At 36.6% G+C, this 17670-nt stretch overlaps 1 protein-coding gene across 1 annotated transcript in view; it reads left to right on the forward strand.

Annotated features, from left to right (window-relative positions):
• Positions 1-8647: 8647 nt before the first annotated feature.
• Positions 8648-17670, forward strand: part of LOC123248657 (tyrosine 3-monooxygenase-like) — a 57382-nt gene continuing 48359 nt past the window's right edge. Inside the window, 3 exon segments of the mRNA XM_044677503.1 lie at positions 8648-8857; positions 10073-10247; positions 11476-11564. Coding sequence (XP_044533438.1) covers positions 8648-8857; positions 10073-10247; positions 11476-11564 — 474 coding nt within the window.

The following is a 17670-nucleotide window of genomic DNA, read 5'->3' on the forward strand; positions in this document are numbered from 1 at the left end:
ACCCAGAACCATTTAACCTAAAATTGCCTTTACTAAATAACATTATATCCTACATCGAAGAGTAGGATGTCCATGCTCCTACCCAATTTCCCATTTCCCCTCACTCTTTTTGTAGACCTGGGAGGCTGGCATTGGTTCTAGAGGTGAAGTTTAAGTTTGTCTCCTAAATATATACTTTTTTAAATTTATCTTCCAACTTTCAGTGCTAGAAAGGATCTGAGAGTTAATTCCTTCCATTCCTTCATTAGATGCATGAGTCCTTTTTACAACATTTTTTCAAAAACTTAATCAAGACCATATAAGTACATTGGGAATCAATGCCTTTTTTGTGCAGTTGGAAGAGGCTCGACTTTGAGACAGGCGAACTTGAGTTTGAATTCCATCTCTTATACTGTATGATCCTGGGAAAATCCATTAACATTTATGAAGCTCATGTTTTTTATCTACAGATAGAGAACCCCTGTGTAACCCATGTTTTATCTACAGAGTAAGACCCATGTGGGAAAAGTTGTTATGGGGTTCTAATGATTATATTTATAGAAATATCAGTCATGATAATTATAGATTTTAAGCTTCAGGTAGCTGTGCTATATAATTGAATCTTTATTTTTTGTTGTATATCATTTCATTAATAAATGATTTTTAGCCTTTCATTTAATATATTTTTGGTAACTGAAATGAAATAGTCTTTTACATGCATTTTTTATTTAAAATATTACACTCTGAATGAAATGTTTTCTCTGAATTTGTAATTTGTAATTTGTAACATTGGAAAGAATATCCATGTTGATGGGGTGAAAGGTTCTATTTTTGGCAGATAGATCACAGGAACATAGACTCAGAGGGATTTCTGAAGCCATCAAGTCCAATCTCCTAATTTTTACAGATAAGGAAGGTGAGACTAATGTACCATGAAGTGATTTGCCCAAAATCAAAGCAGAGTAAACACCAGTGCAGTATTTGAACCCAGGTCTTCTGACTTCAGAGTCAATGCTATTTCCATTGGAGCAGACAGTCTCATCCAAATTTTATGGATGTCTTTTAAATGGTCCCCAGTTCTTTTCCACTGTATGAAATTTGATTTGATTGCAATGTCTTAGATGAGTGTTCTTTGAGCAACAGAAGCAATCATTTTCTGGGTGCTCGATAATACTTTTTATAACAAAAAATGTATGAAATGATAAAGATTTCTATCTGCATGACATTAGCATTTATTGCTGATCAGGGAATTTAAACTATAATTTTTTTGATGTCTGTAGTTCATCCTGGTTGAAAAAAAATCATCTTAAAGGACAAAGGTTATGTTTTGTAAATAAACTATTTTCAAGAGAAAAGATATCAAGAAGAACTGACATCTTTTCTTTGTGTCCCTTCAAACCATTGAGAATGGCTTTTATAAAAAAGGAATTTTAAAATTTTATTTTTTTAAAAAAACATAGTCATTTATCACTATTACCTTTACCTATCCACATAACACACATGCTCAACACTCCTTTAATAGGGAAAAATACTTTTAAAAAGAGATGCACACAGTGACTTCATTCAATACCTACAATACCCCTCTGCCACTACCCCTTGCTTATCCTTGACGAGTGCGTCAATACCTGTTATGCCTGGAAGTCCTGAGTCCAAATCACAGGAGCACCAGAACCAAGAATGCCATAAAGAGTTAGCAAAAATAAGTCTCATTGAACATTATGGTGGAAGGGGAAGATTACATAAGGGGGAGCCTGCTTCTTGCAGCAAAAGAAAAGCTGGGCAAAGGACCCTCAGAATCAGCTATGGGAAATTTCAAGGCTCATAAGTTCAATCTCAAAATTTAATTGAGCCATATGCAGCAGTTCCTCTTAGGAATGCAACTCAGTGAGTCACATGGGTCACATTATCTATTGCTACAACTAAGTTAGTGCTGGTGGTCAGCAGGGTTCAGGCAATGGGCATAATTTATCTGAGAAAGTGTTGCATATTTTCCCTGGAAGAGTAGGTATTGTTCATCTTATCTGGTTGAACAGCTGTTGCATATAGATCTACTGGGCAGGTCCACAAAGGGGTCACTGCAAGAGTAAGAATTTTTTAAAAACCCTCACCTTCCATCTTAGAGTCAATGTTTTATTTTGGTTTCAAAGAAGAAGAGCAGTAAGGACTAAGGGGATTAAGTGACTTGCCCAGGGTCACACAGCTAGGAAGTGTCTGAGACCAGATTTGAATCCAGAACTTCCCATCTCCAGGCCTGGCTCTCCATCCATTGAGCCACCTTGCTGCCCCCAAAAGCAAAAATTTTAAATTTTAAATTAATTAATTTATTTTATAATATTTTTAAAAATAATTTAGTTAAGTTAAATTTTAAATTAAAAATTATTTTTGGCCTCAATCACTTCCTAGATATCTGACCCTTAACCCTTACTACTCTTCTGTTTTTGAACTGATACTAAGAAAGTAAGAGTTTAAAAAAGTGAGACTATTGTTTACCCCAATTTGATATATATAAAGTCATCTACAAATTCCTTCTCCTACAACATATAGAGCAATGGGAGGTTGATAGAAGTAGCATCAGATTAACTCCCCAAAATGGGTGACAGGAAGAGTGTGTCCAAAGTGGATCAGGTTGACAAACATACCTAAAAGGACACTAAATATCTGAATGATGAGAAAACAGCAAGGAGACTAACAGAAATAAATAAACTGTAGGAAAATATCCTTTGTGAGGGAAAGATAAAGGCATTTTATATTTACTTTATACATATTATATGTTTATGATAATATATATGAATGTTAGTATGCATCATGTACTGTGTGTTGTACACTATGATAGTGCAGTAGATAAGAGTGTCTGACCTTGAGTCAGAAGGACTCATCTTTGTGAGTTCAAATTTGGCCTTAGACACTAGGTGTGTGACTCTGGGCAAGTCTCTTAAACCTGTTTGGCTCAGTTTCCTCATATGTAAAATTAACTGGAGAAGGAAATGGCAAACCACTGCAAAATCTTTGCCAAGAAAACCCCAAATGGGATCACGAAGAGCAGGACACAACTGAAAACAATTGAACAACATATACACAGGAAAAAGAATGATTTAGTGGTGGATAGAAAGCTAGTCTTGGATTCAGGAAGATGTTTGAGTGAGGTGGGCTGATTTTTTTCCCCTAGAAACAAATTAAAGCAGAAGGTAATTAAGCCTTCCTTGAATCTATCATAGTTTAGGATTCCAGAATTAGAACTGGAAGAGACCTTAGAGGTCATCTAGTCCAACTCTCTGAGATTCAGAGGGGAAGTGATTAAATCAGTAAGGAGGAGAGGCAGGACTGGATCCAATATCTCTGACATCTTTGCTCACTCCAACCTCATGGGTGCTCAACTATAGCAAGTCACTTTTCCCTCATATCAGCCTTAATGGCTAAACAGAGAGCTGTGGAAACCAAGTCTACTCTCTCCATGTCCTGGCTGCTGATCTCTCCAAAATGTTCCCAGAACACCTGCCCTTCTCTATTGATACCCATTTTGTAAGTAGAGATATCCTGAATTCCCATCTCCTGGTGGGGAAAACAAGCTCAGCACTTTACATGTTTGAAACCTTCTCTATGTTAAAAAAAAAAAGTGTAAATCTCTGAGTTCCACTCTGAATGGTTTTCCACACTGTATTTACAATTTGCCAAAAACTACATTGATTCATGGAAGACAGGATTCAGTTTCTCACTAGGGAAGCAAGATCCATTTGATTCTGTTATCACCTCCTTGACTCCAGCCATCACCATGCTAGAAACAGAGAGAATCAATTTTAATGTCCAAAGATGACTAATATTATATAATGGGTTCCTTTGCTCAGTGGGAAGAAAGGAGACAAAAGGAGAGATTGAAATCCTTTTTAGTGAGGGGAGCCTTACTGGGGAACTCTGGAAGGTGGCTTATTGGGGCTGGAAAGGAGACAAATTTTGCAAATTTGATTGGATGGTTGCTTCTGCAAGTATCTATTTGGCCTGCAAAACTCTCAGAACGTTGGACAGCGCACTCACCTTCCACAAACTAATCCATGAAGGAAGGAAAAGGTAAGTAGGGGTGGGGATTAAGAACAGAATTTGCTGTAAATTCTCAGCAACAAAAAGATCATTTGTAAATTGACAGGTTCAGACATCCCCCTAAATTTCTGGGTCTGGCATTTCACCTGAAAGTTAAAAAAAAAAAGAAAGAAAGAAATCAAGGATATTTTAGCAAATGAGATAAGAGAAAGCCAAGGGAAAATATGCAAGGGTAAGTTAAATGAAATGGCCTCACTGAACTTTAGAATTTAGAGATCTGCTCAGGGAGGCAATGTTGTTAAGGCAGAAAGAGTTCTGGATTTGAAGTTAGAAGACCTGGGTTTGAATCCTAGCTCTTCTATTTCCCACTACTTTTGTGACCTTGGGCAAGTCTCTATGTCTCTGGGCTTCCTGTGTAAAAGGAGGAGGTTAAACTTAACAGTCTCTGAGGTAGCATGTAACTCTAAATCTATGATTCTAAATCCAATATGTAAGTACACAAAGGGTAAGAGTTGTTGGGTTTTTGCCTTTGTATCTCCTATTTATTTAGGGGAAGCTAATTGCTGCAGTGGAGAGAGCACTGGGCCTGGAGTAAAAAAGATCTGAGTTCAAATCCAGCCTTAAATACTTACTAGATGTGTGACCCTGAGCAAGTCACTTAATGCCTATTTGCCTCAGTTCTTCATCTGTAAAATGTTAATACTCTGGAGAAGGAAATGACCAACCACTCCAATATCTTTGTCAAGAAAATCACATGGAGAACTGATGTAGAGTGAAATGAGGAGATCCAAGAGAACATTGTACACAGAAAGTGAAACTTTGTGGAATGATCCAGTGTAATGGATTTTACTATTAGTAGCAATGCAATGATCCAGGACAATCCCAAGGGATTTATGAGAAAGAATGCTATCCACATCCAGAGAAAGAATCGTGGGAGTATAAACACAGGAGAAACACATATGACTTAACATTTGTTTATATGGGTATATGATTTGGGGTTTGGGTTTTAAAAGATTCTCTATTGCCAAAATGAATAATTCAAAAATAGGTATCAAGGGTTAACACTTGTATAACCCAGTGGAATTGCTTGTCAGCTTGGGGATTAGGGAGGGAAAAGAGGAGGAAAAGAAAATGAATCATGTAAACATGGGAAAATATTTAAAATGAAAAATGAAAAAATAGAGCAAAAAATGACAAAGTTGCTAGCAAACAACAACAACAAAAAGAAAACTCTAGAGAACCAACAAATGAACTAATTATAACAACAACAAAAAAGAAAACCCCCTTGAACAAAGTCTATGCAGGTCAGATAAATTTGAACACAACTGAATAACAAATCTTCCCAGTGAAGGGTTTGTCACATAGTTGTCTTCTAATAAATGCTCCTGGGGATGATTTGAAATTTGCAGTTTCTCGTCTAAGACTGCCAATGTTCTGCCTGGGCTATATGTAATCTAAATGTTATCATAATGTAGACATATCAACTTCTAAGGCAGCTAAGTGAAGTGGAGGATAGAATGGTGGACCTTGAGTCAGGAAAACATGAGTTCTAATCCCTTTCTCACAAAGTCACTAATTGTTTTACTCTAAATCATTTACCCTTTCTCAGTCTCAGTTTTCTCATATGTAAAATGGGGACAATGACACTAATCTCACAAGATTGTTATAAGGATCAAAAATGATAATATGCATAAATTGCTCTGAAAACCTTAAAAGCACGATATAAAATTTAGCTCTCATATTTGGATAAATGCACCCATTTATTTGTAAAATGTAGAAAAGGCAGATCACTCCAATATCTTTGCCAAGAGAATCCCAAATTGAGTCATGAAGTGTTGGACATGACTAAAAATGAACAATGACCACAAAGTTCATTTTATTGATGTTTCATCTTAAGTAAAGAGTAGCAGGAATGAGCTTCCCCCTCCTCATTCATTAGTATCACATATTATAAGATGAAGCTTCATTTGTAGGTCAAATAAATTCAACTCCTTCTGTCTCCTGGCCACAGAGACAGTTTGCAGTGAGAATGAGCCTGTTTTGGGAGTAAGATAAGATTATGCTAAATTGGCAATGGCTAATGCTTCCATACATCAAATATCTCTATTTTTATTGGCATGAGAGCCATTTTTGGGCTTCAATTTGGTTCAATTTGGTTCAAGTTCATTTTGGGTTTCCAATGAAAGCCCTCTGTCATTTGGGAGAGTGGAATGGTAGTCTTTCAGCAGATACTTTGACAATGGTGGGGCAAACACTGCACCCCACTGCTAACAACAAGGAGTCTCACAGATTTAGCTAAATTGGTCTTGAATTTTTCCCATTTAGTAGGACCCAATAAAGCTTGTTCTTCTCTGGTATAATTTTATATAAGAACCTGGAGAATTTATACTATAGTTTTATGGGAGAAGGTTTAGTGTTTTTTCCTAATTAATACTCAAATTGGCAACTACAATAAACGATGACAAAATTCAATGCTGACACAATTAAGGTGAAAGAGAAATTTTATTGCCAGTGGAATGCTGACTTAGGGAAGTGTAGAGTTTTACTTCAATGCTATATTTTCCCCCAGAGCCTGGCACAGTGTTCTGCACACAGTAGGTTCTAAATAAATATTTGTTAATTATCAAAATGGCAGCAATAACAAGATGAGAAGGATAAGAATACTGATAAGAAATGCATGCAAATGAACTAATTTAAGAGAATGAAAAAAAGCCAAGGTTTAGAAGGAGAGACTGTAACATACTCTCCTCTTCTTGAAAAAAAACAAAAAAATAGCAAATGTAAAGGTAATGTTTCTACTTGCTATTGAGGGAAACTACCCTCTCTTAATTTCCAACTCTGCCCTCACCCCAACAAACACTATGGTATTATTTGTGTTTACCTTTGGAACAGAAAAATGTTCACTTGTGCAGCTCTAAATCATGCCCTTTCAAAAATTAAGAAGCTAAGCCTGGGATATACCTATTTCTAACAATGAATCATTTTGGGAATATAGAGTAAGTTTCTTAATATGAGACAGTGACATTTAAAAAAAAATTCCCAAGTCAACATTGCCTTAGAGCAGGGACTCAATATTTTTTAAGTCTCATGGCTCTTTGTCAGTGTGTTGAAGCCTAGGACCCCCTTGTCAGAAAAATGTTATTGGATGCATAAAATGTAATACACAGGACTCCAAATGAAACCAATTAGACTTAAATATAGCTATCAAAATACATAAAAAAAACAAATTCACAGATCTCAAGTAAAAAACTCTTACTTTAGAGCATTGCAAATGAACAAGTATAAATAATTACATTTTAGTTCCCATCTCTCCCTCCAACATCAAAAAAAAAAAAAAAGGAGACTTCTTTTTTCAATCACAACAGGGAAAAAAGGGTTAGTTTCAATGCTTCAGTCTGGGACATACCAGTAAGTAAGAATGTCTTTCCCAGCTTAATACTGCCCAGAGTGCAGGGTCTTAGGTATACATAAGGTGTAGAAAGTACAGACACAAAGTTAAGACCAAAGGGAAATCGACTATGAATACTTGGTGATCAAGGACAACCCAAACTACCACAACAATAAAACACAAATCAAGATTGGCCCATTCTCAGGATTAAATCTGAGAAGCAAGTCTGAAGTGACTTTCAGGGAATTGTTTCTGAAAAAAAATGATTTTAATTTTTAGGAACACAGGCAGTCAACAAATACTCTATTTGCTCGTGATACATTTTAAAGGCTACTAACCATTTCCTGAGCACCAAGCAGTGCAGCTTGTGGATGGGTCTGGAGAGAAGTAAAAAACACATCTTATAATGTTTTGAATACTGTCTCTGCCTGCTTACCTGTTTGACCATGAGCAAATTACTTAAACTCCCCATGACTCAGTTTCCTAATCTGGAAAAGAAAGGGGGATAGACTAGACGAGAATTCCTTCCAGATCAAAATTTATGTTGAACATTGTATTGTTTTTATCTTTTTCCACCTAGTACAGCATCTGGTATGTAGTATGCATTCAGTAGCTGATTGTTTAATTGATTTAGATTACACTGAATCCAATAATCCTTTGAAATAATTCAACAGTCCCCTTTTTAGAAAATGTTGTTAATTTGAGTTCTGCAAAATATATTTTAATATTCTGATAACTGCATTTCTATGCTAAATGATTTATATTATAATGGCGGCATTACTTTTATGTGTTTAAATATATCAATCTGTTCTATTTCATGTATTTAAAAGGAACAAGATTTGGGGGTGGATCGAAGAAATGCTAATTGGGTCTGGGAGGACCAGTCCAAATTGCCTATCTCTTTTAAGTTGGAGAGCCCAGAGATCTCAAAGGGAGGTGATGCAAAGGGACAAACGCGAAAAGAAAGTTTCAGATCAAAGCAATGATGCTCAAGCCCCACCTCCCACTGCAGCCTGGCTCTGGGTAGGTCAGGGTGGGGGCTAGCTACTTATAAATTCTGTTCTCCACTACCAGTTCCCTTTCAGCACCAAGGACAGACCTCACCTTCTAGCTTCCCACCAGGGCTGGGCCCAGCCAATCCAAACAAGCTGGGGCAAGGAAGCTGGAAAAGCTTCTATTTTCATCAGATTCTCTTCTCTTGGATCATCTTCTGGGTCTCTTGGATGAAGTCTGAAGTGTTGCAGTTCCATGAAGACTGAAGTTTCCCACTCTGATTCTTCTCCCTTCCCATCCAGGAGAGGCAGTGAAGAATAGAAGGGCAGCATGGAGAAGGAGTTTGGCAGCCCTTGTACTCATCGCCAGGCTGAAAAATGTGAGGGAGAAGAAGGCAGAACAGAGATGACTGTACTCTTCTCCCTTGGGAAGACCAGTTTATCAAGGGCTGCTCAAGTCTTTGAGGTATTGCTTATTTTCACTTAGAGGGACTACAAAATCTTCACTGAAATTTGTTCAAGGGAGCCCATATTTGTGTTGTAGAAAAGTGCTAATTAGCATAGACCTTGAAGAATATTAAACTCTTGGACTCCAATTTTCTCCTCCTCTTGAATTCCTTCTAATTTCCATTATTCTTCGTCAACAAATCACAATTATTATCCTTTAACTTCCTTTGTCTATCCTTTCTCCAAATATAGTCTCTTTTCCCAGTCATCTCTGCTATCAATAGCAAGCTTCTTCATTTGCTACCTTGACATTTTTGCTCCTTCATCTCTTTCTCTGGTCAAATGTCACCACAAAAATCCTGGTCAAATGTCACCACAAAAACCAACATGTTTTTCAAGCCTTCAAGAGGCAGGGAATGATGCTTGTCTGGAATGGTCTGGTCACTTGGGGAATTAATTTCTTTTGGATGAGATTCCCAGTAGGGATATGCTTTCCATCCCATAATTATTGGAATTCAGGAACATAGGAAGCTCCTTTGCTGGATCCCATGCTTATTCTTGAATGTTTTGGGAGAAAAGGAGTGGAGAACAAAGAAAATGCACTTCTCCCTCCAATTTGGAAATAGAGCTCTTTTCCAGAGAAACTGTCTGAGACTAACTACCTTAGATTTTTTCCTTCTTCATTTATATTAAGGTGGAGCACTTTTTTTCTGGTCCATGAGAATGGACAATGGAGTTTTGGTGTCACTACTGACTAAAGTGCCTAGAGGTGAGAGAGGTCAATGGAGAAGCTTTACATTATCCATAAGCTCCAGGTCTCTGAAAATTTATTTCACTATTTTCTGGGACTTTAATCTTGTGTATTTAGAAAGCCTTGCTTTCTTTCTTAAGTGCTGATGGCATCCTATTGTATGCATGATGACTCCATTTTTTCACAAAGTTAGCTTGGGGAAGGGAGAGAATAGTAACCCTTTTTTTTTTTTCAGATAAAAGAGAACAGGATTTAAACTGTTTCTGATAATTCTATTTTATTTTAAAATGAAAATGCAGGTGTAAGAACTTTGGTGAGAGGCTCGATAGGAGTGGGAGCTGCAGGAAGCCTGAATTCTTTCAAACTTTACCTGAATGGATAATTTAAAAAAAAACTTCCTAGTAAAGTATAAAAGCCTATTTGTTAAATGAATTATTATTTTCAACTATCAGAATTTCTCAACAGTTTTCCCCCTCTTTTCAGTCTTTTGAAGCTAAAATCCACCATCTAGAAACCAGGCCTGCCCCCAAAGCCAAAAACACTTTGCAGCATCTGGAAGTTTTTATGAAATGTGAAATCCATAAATCAGACATCAGTCTACTCATCAGTTCCTTGAGGAAAGTGGCTGAGGATGTGAAAATTCTCTGGGAAGAAAAAGGTAGGTAGGGCTTCTGTACTTTTCTCCATCAGCACAGGTAGGCAATGCGAGACTCAGAGTTAAAAGAACATTTTTTTAATATCTCTGTTGTTATTAGGATCCTATCACAGATACAATCTTCCGTAATTCTGAAAACATTTATTAGGTGTCTACTTTGCACAATTTGGATTTGACAACTAAGGTTTACCTCCCAGGGTATAAACATATGGAGATCACTGATGATACTTACAGCCTTTCAGCAGAGTGGGGGCAACTGAGAATAGCTAGTTAGCAAGAATTATTAGGAAAAATAAGGAGCAGACATATTGCTTCCTTCACCACAAAACTATAAACCAGATAAGTTCTTCCTCAGTCCGCCCTATTCTATTTCAGTATTTTCACTCAAAAGGTATATCTCCAGGAGTATCTATTTCCCTCTGCTTCTTAACAGATGATATTTCACATCCTCCTTCAAATTAATTTGTCTTAAAACATTTAATTGAAGGCATTTCAATATCTTTCCCCTGAAGCAAAAAAATGACTAGATATGAGTTTTAAAGTACCGTGCTAGGTTTTGAGGGATAGGGGAAAATGAGGAGGTACAAAGTTTAATTATAATTCCTGTTCATGGAACTTATAATATAGGAGAGGATAAGATATAAACACAGATATAAAACATTAAATGATGAATGCATTTAGAGAGTTTCAAAACAAAGTGTGTGTGTGTGTGTGTGTGTGTGTGTGTATGTGTGTGTGTGAGAGAGAGAGAGAGAGAGAGAGAGAGAGAGAGAGATGATATTTGAAACAGCATTAGACCTGGTTGAAGTCCAAAATATTCTGAGTTTCTTGTTCAAGACATCAACTCCCTGTCTCAGGAAGATATAAACCACTATTTGGAGGTTCCAGTTGGGAATTTCCCAAAGAAACAAGATTTACCTGTAGAAAACATATGAAGAACACACAAGGCTAAAAAAGAGTGAATGGGAATATAATAAGAGCCCACAGGCTCCAGTTTATATAAGTTATTTTCCTGAATACAAGAAGCCTGTAATCTCAAAGGATAGGTATGTAGTAAGTTTAGGAGCATAAAAAAGAAGCAATATGGTCATCTAAGCCTTACATTATCCATAAGCTTCAGGTCTCTGGAAATTTAGAACACTACTTTCTGGGACTTTTATCTTGTGTATTTAGAAAACCTTGCTTTCTTTCTGATGAAATAATTTTTACCTTTTTTTTCACTCCCTTACAGTCCCCTGGTTCCCAAAGAAGATTCGAGATCTTGACAAATGCCATCACTTGATAACAAAGTTTGAACCCAACTTCAACCAAGATCACCCAGTAAGTCAAACACTCCCTCTTAAATCTTTATTATCATTATGATTGTGGTTATGTTTTTTTCCTTCTTTTTTTTCATTGAGGCTCAGAGTAAAAATGGGCTGGGTACAATTCACTACCTTATGATTCTCCTTTTATATTTAACATCCTAGAGACTTTATATATGTTATCTCATGTAATCCTCACAAAAACTCTTTCAGACAGACATTTCAGGTGTTAGCTCTATGTTATGAATGAGGAACCTAAAGCAGAGATAGAGTAAGAGACTAAGGATCAAAGATACTATCTGAGTGGCTAAGTACCAGGGCTTTCTAACTCCAAGTCTCAAAGTCTTAAGCGTTATTTCATAGCCCCAATAAGAAAGGAAGTACAGGGCTTAGAAGCTGCTTGAAGAAGTATATAGAGTGTAGAGACTAGAAGAAACTCTGAGATCAGATCTCAGCTCAGATACTTAATAGTTAGAGAGAAGACTCACACTGAAAATATATAGTGAACTTGGTCAAATTTATAAGAATAAGAACCATCTCCCAATTAATAAATGGGCAAAATATATGAACTAGCAATTTTCAGATGAGGAAATCAAAGTCATAAATAGATATGTGAAAGAAAGTTTCTAAATCATTCCTGATTAGAGAAATACAAACCAAAACAACTCACACCTTCCAGACTAGCTAAAATGACAAAAGGGCAAAGTGAGAAACATTGGAGGGGATGTGGAAAAACAAGGACACTGAGGCACTGCTGGTGGAGCTGTGAACTGATCCAACCTTTTTAGAGAACAATTTGGAATTCACCCAGAGAGTTATAAAACTCTTAGATCTAGCAATGGTACTGCTGTTTCCCAAGTTGAGGGAGGGAAAAGGAAAAGGAAAAGAAACCATAAAATTATAGCAGCGACTGAATTTTTAAAAACATGGAAAGAATTTTATGAGATCATGAACAGTAAAGTGAGTAGAACCAGGAGAGCATTATATGAAGTTATAGAATGAATGTTGGAAGATTATAGTGTGAATGCTACTTCCAGAAAGTTGTGAACAGAGAGGTAAAACAGGAAAGACTTCATTTAATCAGTGATTCCCAAAGTGGGCACTACCACCCCCTGGTGGGTGCTGCAGTGATTCAGGAAAGCAGTGATGGCCACAGGGACATTTATCTTTCCTATTAATTGCTATTAAATTTTTTTTAAAAATTCATTTCCAGAGGCGCTAAGTAATATTTTTTTTCTGGAAAGGGGGCAGTAGGCCAAAAGAGTTTGGGAACCACTGATTTAAATGAACATTTTGGCCTCCCCAATGATGTCCTTTGTGATGTGGGGAGGGTGGAGAGGAATTAGGACACTTTAGGATAGGATTTATAATGCTTAAATGAGATAGTAAGTGTAAAGCAAAACTTAAAACACCATATAAATGTTATTACTTTCCTCATATTAAAGATGTGAAAATTCAGGCTTAGAGACATTGAGCAACTTTATCTGAGCTAACAAACTAGTCAATGGCAGTGCTAGGTCTGAAACCCAAGTCTCTTAGTTCCAAGTTCAATGCTTTTTCTACTATATACTCTATAGGGTATAATTCATCTAGACAAAGATGCTTTTTACACTTGGTGTAAACCTGGTAAGTAAATTATCTGTGATTAAGAAAAATGATCTGAGCTTGCTATGTTGCAAAATGTTTAGTTCCAAAGGTAGGAGGATTTTGAGTTAGAATGGACCTTAGAAATAAACCAGTCGATTTTCAAGGGGTCCCTAGATAGATTTCGGCAGGTTCATGAACTTGAATTTGGATAGGAAAAATGTATCTTTACTTCAATATAATTGGTTTCCTTTGTAACCCTCTGTATTTTATTATGTGTATTTAAAAATATTATTTTGAGAAGAAATCTATAGATTTTACCAGTTGGTCAAAGGAGTTCATGACACAAAAAGGGTTAAGAGTCCTTGATTCTAGTTTAACATTCTCAATTTTGTACATAATCAAGATCTTTACAGACCTTTCCAAAGCCACACAGGTAGTAAGAGACCCACTTCTGACAAGCATTGCATAAGTCGAAAAAGTATGGATGAATTGTTGTCTATTAGAGCAATTAAAGGAGTATTTTCACTGATAATGTAACACAACCATTAATGTCCAAATGAGCTCAAGATAGCAAAATGCTAGATTGTGTCTTTCTTTAGAGAGAAGGACTAGTGGCATTGCCTCTCAGAGAAGGGGTTGAAGTGTCCATGCAAAGATCATAGGAAATGAGATTCCAGACACTTGAGTTCTCATTCTATGTTTTACATTAACATGACCATGCCCAAGTCACTCCACATCTCTGGGCCTTAGTTTTCTCTTTTGTAAAATGAGCAAGTTGGACTAAATCAGCTCTAATGGCCCTTAAGCACTAACATTGTATGATTCTAGAATACAAAACACATCAGTGATACTAGTCCCTAGGATTACTGTTTCATTTCTTTTTTTCTATAGTTCATATTTATTTATTTTTATTTTTAATAACACATTTCCACATGAGTTTTACAAAGTTATATAATCTAATTGTCTCCCTCCTTTCTTCCTTCCCCACTCCCAGAGCTGGCAAACAATTCAATCTGGGTCATACATGTATTATCACACAAACATGTTTTCATATCATTCATATTTGTAAGTGAATAATCTTATAGAATCAAAACTCTTAAACAGATACCCAAATAAACAAGTGATAAATCATTGCTTTCATCTGCATTCTTACTCCAACAGTTCTTTTTCTGGACGTGGATAGCATTGTTTTTCACAAGTCCCTCTTACTGTTTCATTTCTATAAAATATTTATAGCATTTAGATTCATATTCTGGTTCTATTACTTATTATCTATGAGTTGATTGTCCTACTGTCTATTAACACATCAAGGGCATCCTAGATGAAAACAGGACTTTCTCCCGCAAACTTCTTTATGGTGATGTAATTAGCCAAGAAGAGAGATTTCTTTGACGGAAGGAGTCAAGATTCCCATTTGCATGGGAAGAGGCTGTTTCCTTGGTATACCAAAAGAGGGAGACAATATCAATCTCAAAAATTTCCTAGTCCAATGCTTAGCTAAATAGAACAATTCACTGGCCAGGGCTAGAGCAGTTTTCTTGGTATAGTACAAAGCAATTCGTTGCAAGATGTTTTGTAGGAAAAACAAGAACATTTTGGGTGTTTCCATTTTCCAAAGGAAAGTTAACAATTGTTAATAATAGTGGTCCATATTCTCTATAGGTGATCTAATATCACTACTCTGTCTGATGAACAATGGACTCAAGTTACATATCTTGTGAAGTGAGATAATCAAGCCATAAATTTGTATCAATAGAAAGATAAAATTTATCTGCAGAAAATTTAAAGACAAACAAAATAATAACAATAGCAGCAGCAACAAAACTCCAAAGAGCTTTGCTGCTGACTAATACTATTTTAAATAAAATCTATTTGAGGCTATATCTGCATATCACCAATCAATATACTTCTATAATTTCTTTCTTAAATGTAATGTGATCTCATCAATAATATGGTGTCAATATCAATTCATCCATGCCTTTCCCTCCTGTTCAATTACTGTTTATACTTTCACATAGATTGTTAACAGAAGGCCCATCCATCATGACCAAAGGCTTTCCTCTAGGCATTATTTGCATTTTATGAATGTGGAAGGGGTATGAGGTGTTCAGAGAGCACTAGTACCCCTGGTATAATGGCTTGCTGTGTCCTTTTCAGGACTGCTTTTCCACCTCTGGCATCTACTTTTCATTGAACTCCCATCTGTGGCTCCATGAAGCTATAGCACGTGTGGCAGCCACACCTTGGTAAAACTGTCTAGGCAAATGGGTTAAATAGGTTGAGGGTAACTAATAGGCTTAACACTTGTCAGTGAGTTAGGAGGGTGTCTGCCCCAAGCATGTGAAGATTTACCCCAAGGGAATGGGTGAATGAGAACAATTTGTTTCAGGTGTCATGAAGGTGGCTGAAACAGGGCATGTGAAGAGCTTGAAGGGCATCAGTCAGACATCAAATATGTCAAAGTCATCCACTGCTTCTCAGACTATTGCCAGTTGTACTGACTTTTGTCTTGCCACTGGATGATTGTGGAAGAGTGAGGCTGATGACTTTGTTCAGCTCTGCCTCACTTAAATCCAATTCCTGAGCAAGTCATCTCCAGTGATATCTTTGGTTCTTTTTGAAATGAAGGATGAACAAGAACATTCTATGGTTATGAGTGAATCACTAAAACATCAATTTTAGACTCTAGAATTTAGGAAGGACAATGACAAATTTGAAAATAGCAAAAGAAGGTAATCTGAATGGTCTTATGATCATACAACCCTAGATCTAAAGTTGGAAAAGACCTCAAGGAGCAGCTTCCCCTTCATTTTGTAGTTGAGGGAATTTCAGTTTGTACTAAATGAGGATCAATTGAAACAACAGTATACATTTATCTGGGAGAAAAGAAGTCCAGTGGTAGATAGGGAGGTGAAATATGATTGCTATCTTCAAATAATGGAGCATATTCCATAGAAGAGTGGTTAGATTTGCTCTGTTTGATGTCTGAAGACAACACTAAGAGTGATGAATAGAAGAAAAGACAAAATTTAATTAAATATTGGGGAAAACTTTAAAAACAGCTAGAGCAGCCCCAAAGTTCAATAAGTTGCCCTGAAATGTGATGGGTTACCCTTTATCACAGATCTATAAGCAAAGTTTGCATCCCTACTTATTGTATATGTTGTAGAAAGGATTCTTATTCCAACGCAGTTGGTCTAAATGGCTACTGAATAGCAAGTAAGACATCTCTAAAGATCTCTGAATCTGGAATACTGGTAATACCTTTGGTTCTAGAATTCAACAGCAATATCAAATATCAGTTTTGATTATTTTATAATCTATTTCATACAATGCTTTCTAGCTCTGAAAATCCCATAACTATGATTGTTTGTCTAGTTAGTCATGTTGCATGACCAACTCATCTCCTTTCCCATTTGTACATTTCCTCAAATATATCCTCTAAGTCACTAAATATTATTACCTCACATGCACCATGTGCCTTGCACCCCATGCATTTCTCCATTGCCCTTTGCATCATGGAAATAGAGTGATTTCTTAGAAAATTTTAGTGGTTTGAAATTCCCAGATGCAAAACATTGCCTTCACTCCTCCTGCCAGTCAATAAAAAGTTATGCCTATTGTGTTACTTAATTGACATCTTTTCAGCCAAAGTAGTCAATTCCATATTTATCCTACATAGACGTAGCCTTAGTATAAGAGGAAGCAAAGTTATACTAGTGAAAAGTGAATTGGAGTTGGAATTAGAGGACTTGGGTCCAAATACTAACTTTCCCTTTTACTATCTAGGAGACTTTGAGCAATTTCCTTCCCTTGTCTGACTTTCATTTTTCTCCACTCTAGAATGAAGGTGATTTCCAACATATAGTATAGCTTTAAATTCTAGGTTTTTTTAAATGGCCCTTAAGCTATTTTAGTGTGCTTTGATCTGGAACTGGAAAGGACCCAGGGGCTCCTGGCTCTCCGTGAGAGTGAACAATCAACCAAAAAGCATTTGTTAAAACACTGTATGTGAGGCAGGCATTGCGATAGGTGCTGGAGATACAAAGATCAAAATGAAATAGTTCCTGCCCTCAAGGAGCCTAAAGTCTATTGAAGCAGATCATCTATGTCATTATTGTATTATTTCATGTGTGTCTGACTCTTTGTGACCCCACTTGGGGTTTTCTTGACAAAGATACTAGAGTGATTTGCCATTCCTTGTCCAGCTTATTTTATGGATGAGGAAACTGAGGCAAACAGGGCCAAGTGGCTTGCCCAGGGGGACATAGCTAGAAAGTGTCTGAGGCTCAGTTTGAACTCAGAAAGATGAATCTTCCTGATTCTAAGTCCAGTCTTCTATCCACTGCACCATCTAGTTGCCCCAGCGAGACCATCCATAGAGTTATCAAAAGTTAAATTTGCTACTGCTGCTGACTGCCAGAGACAAAGCCAGATTCATGACTCCAAATTCAGTTCTTTAGAGATGTCTTGCTCAACAGTCAAAAAAGAAAACAAAACAGTGATTTGAAGTTCCTTAGCTTATAGGACTCCTC

This window comes from Gracilinanus agilis, chromosome 5, assembly GCF_016433145.1.
Source record: "Gracilinanus agilis isolate LMUSP501 chromosome 5, AgileGrace, whole genome shotgun sequence".
NCBI lineage: Eukaryota > Metazoa > Chordata > Mammalia > Didelphimorphia > Didelphidae > Gracilinanus > Gracilinanus agilis.